We start from the raw sequence: 6,401 nt of genomic DNA on the forward strand, positions 1-6,401 counted from the left end.
TATATATATATATATATATATATATATATATCACAAAATAAAATTTCTCTATTACAACAACCTCAAAAGATTTAGATCAAATTATTCCACCCATTCCTTTGAAGTCTAGATACTAGCTCCATTTTCATCTAAAGTCAACGTTGGATGGTTTAGTGGATGGAAGTTTAGTCCTTGATAGTGCCAATGTGAGGTACATATGGAGAAAGTCGCATATTCCACTTTCACAAATTCAAGATATAAAGGAAATTTGCAATGGTACATAAGCTACGATTGTTTTGTCCCTCGGAGTAGGGGATGCTAGTGTTAAAGGCCCACCGTGATTGTCATGTATTTTAATGTTAAAGGTTTGATGGGTGCACCAAAGCTTCAAGCCTTTAAGAATTTGATAAAGGCTTCCTCTCCTCATGTGATTCTTCTTCAAGAAACATTGTGTTCAAGGAAAAATGCTAAGGAGACTCTAGCCCCATGGATTACAAAGTGGTCCTTTCTCTCCCTCAACTTAAAGGGTATTTTCATAGGTTTTATTACTGCTTGGAACCCTTTGCTAGAAACAATTTCAAATAATCTAGTTGAATCTAAAATATAGTGTATTTAGAATTCAAAGATTGTGCCTACTCTTTTAATGTGACCACCATATATGGCCCCTATGTAAATAGGAATTCATTTTATACCTAGCTCCAAGATGTTGGAGAGACTATTTCAATGTCGTATTTAAGGAACCTCTTGGGTTAGTGTGCTACAATTTTTTCCTAAAGTTTTTACTAAGGAAGTGAATGAAGTTATGTGTCCAAATTGAAATTACCTTTTTTCATGATGAAAAGAGGGAAAATCACTAGTCCAAGTGGTTTTTTGGTCAAGTTTTATATTGGCTTCTTCAAGCTAGTAAAGATACTCCTAAAAGTTTTATAGGAGTCTAACTGATTTGGTAAAGTCTCTAAGGACATAATCCACATTTTGGCCTTGATCCATAAGAGAAAATAGTCTTCCTCCTTTCAAAACCTCAGACCCATTCCTTGCTACAATGTTGTGTACAAGGTAATTCCAAAGATCATAGAAAAAATCTAAAGTTTCTCCCTAATGATTAAATGTTGGAAGGAAAATTTGGTTTTCTTTTCCACTGCTGGATTCATGACACAGTTTATCTTGCATAAGAGGCCTGAACTTCCATCAAAATTGATAAAATCCCTTCTATGTTGCTCAAGCTTGACTTTTCTAAGGCATATGACAAAGTTAGTTGTACTTTCATCCATATTATACTCATTGAAATAGGCCTAAATTTGGATATTGTCAGCGATATTCTTAGTTGTATCCAATCCACCTTTTTTTGCAATCATAGTAAATGGCTCTCCCTCAAAATTTTTGGGGCCTCTAGAGGACTGAGACAAGGATTCTTTCTCTCTCTTTTTCTATTCCTATTAATAGCTAAACTGTTAAGAAAATTAATTTCAAAATATCATCACAAGGGGAAGCTTAAGGGGTTACATATAACACCTTTTGAAGTTTTAATGTACTTGTTATTTGTTGATGATGCCGATATTTTTGGTGTAGCTTTTATTGATGGATTTTAATGCATTCATGGGATTCTTGGTATATTATGTGCTTCTATAGGAATGGAAATCAATTGGGTAAAGTCTTGAGTTCATTATTATTTCCCTATGGAGGATTTAAGTGCCCCCCTTGTTAATGTTATTCCTCTTCCTATGGAAAGTAATGATTCTAGTTTCAAGTATCTGCTCTTTTTTTTCAAGGATTGAGATATGAAAGTAAAAAGGAATAGGTAATATCTATGTAGTTACATAAGATCTATGTCATTTATGAATGCTATAAAACCCTAATCCCCTCTGTTGGGCTCTCTAAATTCCCATTCCAAGTTTCTCTACTCAACCATGGAACACAATACAACAAAATAGTGTGGAACCCCTACTCTTCTTAGAAGCTCGATATTTAATATAGCTCAATAGCCAACTAGAGATAAGATTTGACTCTCCAACCATTACTAAAGTTAGAATTTTGTACCTTCTAGAGTTTTCTTAAAAGTTCATTTAAAATTCCTTTTTTTTGAAATTTGATTGCGAAGAGATATTCTTAGACTCCTAAATTTATTGTGAAGAAATGTGTTAGGTTATTCTAGTTTTATTGTGAATACGTGTCTTAGGCTATTCTAGTTAGTGAAGACATGTGTAGGCTATTATGGCAATGTTATAATGAGGTGAATAGCAATGTTGGTCAATAACCGGGGTTGAGCTGAATTTCAATATTGAAATGGACTTAGGTTGGCGTGGTGAAAGTGAGAGAAACGTTTTACCCAACCTCGCTCGTCGTATGATGCCCCAAGTTTACTTACCTCCTCGCTGCTGGTCTACTTACCTCCTCGTTCCTGGTCCATATCCATCTATACGACCGCCTCCTCCTCTTTCAATGTTTTCCTCACCTCACACCCATGACACCCATCTCCGTTAAGACAGAGACCGACCATCCCGAAAGACCAGGACCAGACCCTTCTTACAACGAAAGACTGTTTTGGAGTTGGTACACCTGCACAGAAGCCGCAATTAGATTTACTTTAATACTCCTCTCTCCGCAATTAGATTTACTTTACTGCAATTAGGCTCCCCTCATCTACTTTAATGCGTATCTCTGTGCAATTTAGCTAGCCTCATTTTTAGTATTATTATTATTATTATGGTTATGGCAATGGCCACCGGTGTGGTGTTGTGTTGGTTATGGCAATGGCCACCGTTGTCGGTGTGTATTTTCTACTCCATCGGTTCACCAACAAACTATACCCCACTCCCACTGCCAGAGAGTCTGAAGGGGCATTCTATTATTCTGCACGACTGAAGACAAGTGCCGATGGGCATGGGTATATATATATATATATATATGCAACCCAATTCGCCAAATCTTCAAAGCGCATCGCTGAGCTTAGAGCTATATTCAGGTTGTTGTTTAAGTACAAGGATGAACATGTCGAGATCAAAGGCGTTGCTCTGCCCTTCCCCAGCTCATGTGAAATACGTGCTAATTGCCATCCTGTTGATTATTATGATTCAGTACCCGGATATAGTAGCAGGAAAGCATGCGCAGACAACCAGGCATTACAAGTTCAACGTAAGTACCAAATTATTTTGCTTACTTGTCATGTTGCGTAGTTGAAATTGATGACTTGATTATTATGAATGTATTACATTGCAGGTGAGGCTAAGCAATGTGACACGTCTTTGCCGCACGAAACCTTTGATTACAGTGAATGGAAAGTATCCAGGACCTACAGTTGTTGCTCGTGAGGGAGATCGGGTAATTATAAAACTTGTAAACCACGTGAAGGACAACGTCACTATTCACTGGTAATTATACTCATTCATAAAATACTCGACTCTAATACTTTGTGTGTCTTAGGCTGCATGCAGCAATGCCACCTGGTGGATTGGTTGATTAATTGAACACAACATTGTTTTTCTGCAGGCATGGCATTCGACAGCTGAGATCCGGATGGGCGGACGGTCCTGGTTATATCACTCAATGTCCACTTCAAACCGGAATGAGTTACGTTTATAATTTCACCATCGTAGGGCAGAGAGGAACTCTATGGTGGCACGCACACATTTCTTGGTTAAGAGCGAGTGTATATGGAGCCTTCATTATCTATCCTAAGCACCGCGTTCCCTATCCATTTACCAAGCCCTACAAGGAAGTCCCCATCATTTTGGGTAAGTTTAATTTTATAGTAATTCATTTTATTTACTGGACCTTGCAGTAATTGTATGCCAATCTCATACTTTTTTGGCCTTCACCTTGCAGGAGAATGGTGGAATGCAGATACGGAGAAAGTTATCCAGCAGGCTCTCCAAACAGGAGGTGGTCCAAATGTGTCAGATGCCTATACTATAAATGGACTTCCTGGCCCACTTTACAACTGTTCTTCCATTAACGGTAATTATATTATATTTGTATTTCAACAAATCAATGGTAACCATAATCTATCTTTATGTGTTTAGAGAGAAAACTATGGAGGCTCATGCACATATTTGACTAATCTCACCATGTCAATTATGTTACACAGATACATTCATTCTAAATGTGAATCCTGGGAAGACATATCTTCTCCGTATAGTCAACGCTGCACTCAATGATGAACTCTTTGTTGCCATTGCAAATCATAGTTTGACTGTGGTGGAGGTCGATGCCGTTTATGTGAAGCCTTTCCAGACAGACGCTCTTGTTATAACACCAGGCCAGACCACCAATGTATTATTCACGGCCAATGCTTCTACTAATGTTGGCGCAGTTCAACAGTTTTTCATAGCAGCTCGCCCATTTGTTACAGGGGGTGGAACATTTGATAACTCCACCGTTGCAGGAATTATGAGCTACAATATTTCCAACTCCAACAACTCTTCCGCCATTATGATGCCAAAACTCCCATCCCTCAATGATACAGCCTTTGCCGCGAACTTTAGTGCAAAACTTAGAAGCTTGGCTACTTCACAATTCCCAGCATTGGTTCCTCAAACGGTGGATAAGAAGTTTTTCTTTACAGTGGGCCTAGGACTTAATCCTTGTCCCACAGGGATGGGGAACGCCACATGTCAAGCACCCAACAACACGAGATTCACCGCCTCTGTCAACAACATTTCTTTTGTTCTCCCAAGCACTGCTCTTCTTCAATCCCACTATTTCAAGCATATGAAAGGAATCTATAAGACCAATTTTCCAGACAATCCTCCATTCCCATTCAATTACACAGGCACTCCACCCAATAATACTGCGGCTGTGAATGGGACCAGAGTCAAAGTCCTTCCCTTCAACGCAACAGTTGAATTGATTCTTCAAGACACCAGCATTTTCAGCACAGATAGCCACCCTGTCCATCTCCATGGTTTCAATTTCTTCGTGGTGGGCCAAGGCGTTGGAAACTACAATGAATCAACCGATGCACCCAAATTTAACCTTATTGACCCTGTTGAAAGAAACACTATCGGAGTCCCAAAAGGAGGCTGGGCAGCTCTCAGATTCCGCGCAGACAATCCAGGTATTACATATCTCAATCCAATCTCATCTTATATAACATTCAACGTTTAGTTACATTGAAATTTCAGTATTGTCCATATCATGAAATCTACTTCAAATAATTCTATTATTAATGTCGTCTATTTCTATGTAGGTGTGTGGTTCATGCATTGCCACTTGGAAATTCACACATCGTGGGGACTAAAAATGGCATGGGTCGTGAAGGACGGAAAAGGTCCCCTTCAATCTCTCCCACCTCCCCCCTCTGACCTTCCCCCTTGTTGATCTCCTTCCTCCCCCCTTGTTGTTCTCCTTCCTTCCTTTGTCACGACTGCCCCCCCACCACCACTCCCACGTTATTTCTTGATTTTATTTTGGGTCTCCTCGATGTTTCAGTTTTGTTTGTGCCAATTTTCTTTTCCTTTTTTCCCAAGTGGTGGAGACATTAAATAGAATGTCAACCTTATGAAGAAGAGTTAGCAACAAAAAGCAACCTCTTCAACCAATGCATACCTAGAAATGTTGTACTCATAGGGAATTCAAAAAGGGACCTGAATGAAAATGCAATGGTTCCATTAAATTATAGAGCACATGAGTGCTTAATACACATTTCTAATAAAAATGTTTTGACTTCTTTGTTGCGTAATCTAGTGGTTTCTAGAGCGATTGGATTCAACATTTAATCACATTTCAATGTGTTTAGAATTTTTTCCCTGTGATTGTTAAGTGCTTCTACAAATATACAAAGTGTGAATTATATTATTCCACATTTCACATTTTCTCTAGTTTTCACTAAGACTTATAAACCACAAAAATTCACAATGCTTTCCATAATTCACTCCCGCATAGAGGCGGGGTTAAGAAGATATAGTGGATGGTTTGACATAATAAATGTCCAAATAGTCTAAAATTGAGACCAAAAAAATAATTTTATTGTTTTTTATATTGTCTCAACCTTGGTGTATCCCCACAAAAAATATAAAACATGTCTCTATAATATAATCATGTATGCTATATTATGGTATGGAAAATTGTAAGGAAAATGCCCTTCCATTGTGCTAGTACCCTTTAAAGAATTTTGGGGAGAGGCACAACTAGATCCCCAAGAGAAGCCACCAAACCATGTAATGCAAGGTTCATAGAAAGGCTCATTCTCGTCACCATAACATTCTATGGAGGCAAAAACAATCTAACCACCACCAAGATGAATAAGTGTTGCACATTGGTCATTGGAATGGGAAGAAATGTGATTAATGGTATGCCCCAATGCTTAAGGCTCCAATAATAGAAATCCCTTTGCTAGTAGGTGGATGATATCCACATCATTATCCATTTATTTTCATATATTTTGTGTCATTATTGCAACACTATTTGTGCTAAGTCATTCATCT

The 6,401-nt window shown here is 38.3% G+C and overlaps 1 protein-coding gene across 1 annotated transcript; it reads left to right on the top strand.

The window, feature by feature from the left end:
- The first annotated feature begins 3,764 nt into the window (after positions 1-3,764).
- Positions 3,765-5,526, top strand: LOC149239086 (laccase-10-like). Its single transcript, XM_089369745.1, has 3 exons — positions 3,765-3,933; positions 4,064-5,032; positions 5,165-5,526. The coding sequence occupies exons 1-3, from the start codon at positions 3,765-3,767 to the stop codon at positions 5,293-5,295; spliced, it is 1,269 nt and encodes a 422-aa protein (XP_089225871.1). The 3' UTR covers positions 5,296-5,526.
- The last annotated feature ends 875 nt before the right edge of the window (positions 5,527-6,401 follow it).

This window comes from Pinus tabuliformis, chromosome 8, assembly GCF_031772625.1.
Source record: "Pinus tabuliformis cultivar Carrire ecotype Pingquan chromosome 8, CPIR1, whole genome shotgun sequence".
NCBI lineage: Eukaryota > Viridiplantae > Streptophyta > Pinopsida > Pinales > Pinaceae > Pinus > Pinus tabuliformis.

Coding starts and splice junctions, on each gene's coding strand:
- LOC149239086 (XM_089369745.1), top strand. CDS start 3,765: ATGCCAATCTCATACTTTTTTGGCCTTCACCTTGCAGGAGAATGGTGG. Junction 3,934..4,063: donor CAACTGTTCTTCCATTAACG/GTAATTATATTA, acceptor TATGTTACACAG/ATACATTCATTCTAAATGTG. Junction 5,033..5,164: donor ATTCCGCGCAGACAATCCAG/GTATTACATATC, acceptor ATTTCTATGTAG/GTGTGTGGTTCATGCATTGC.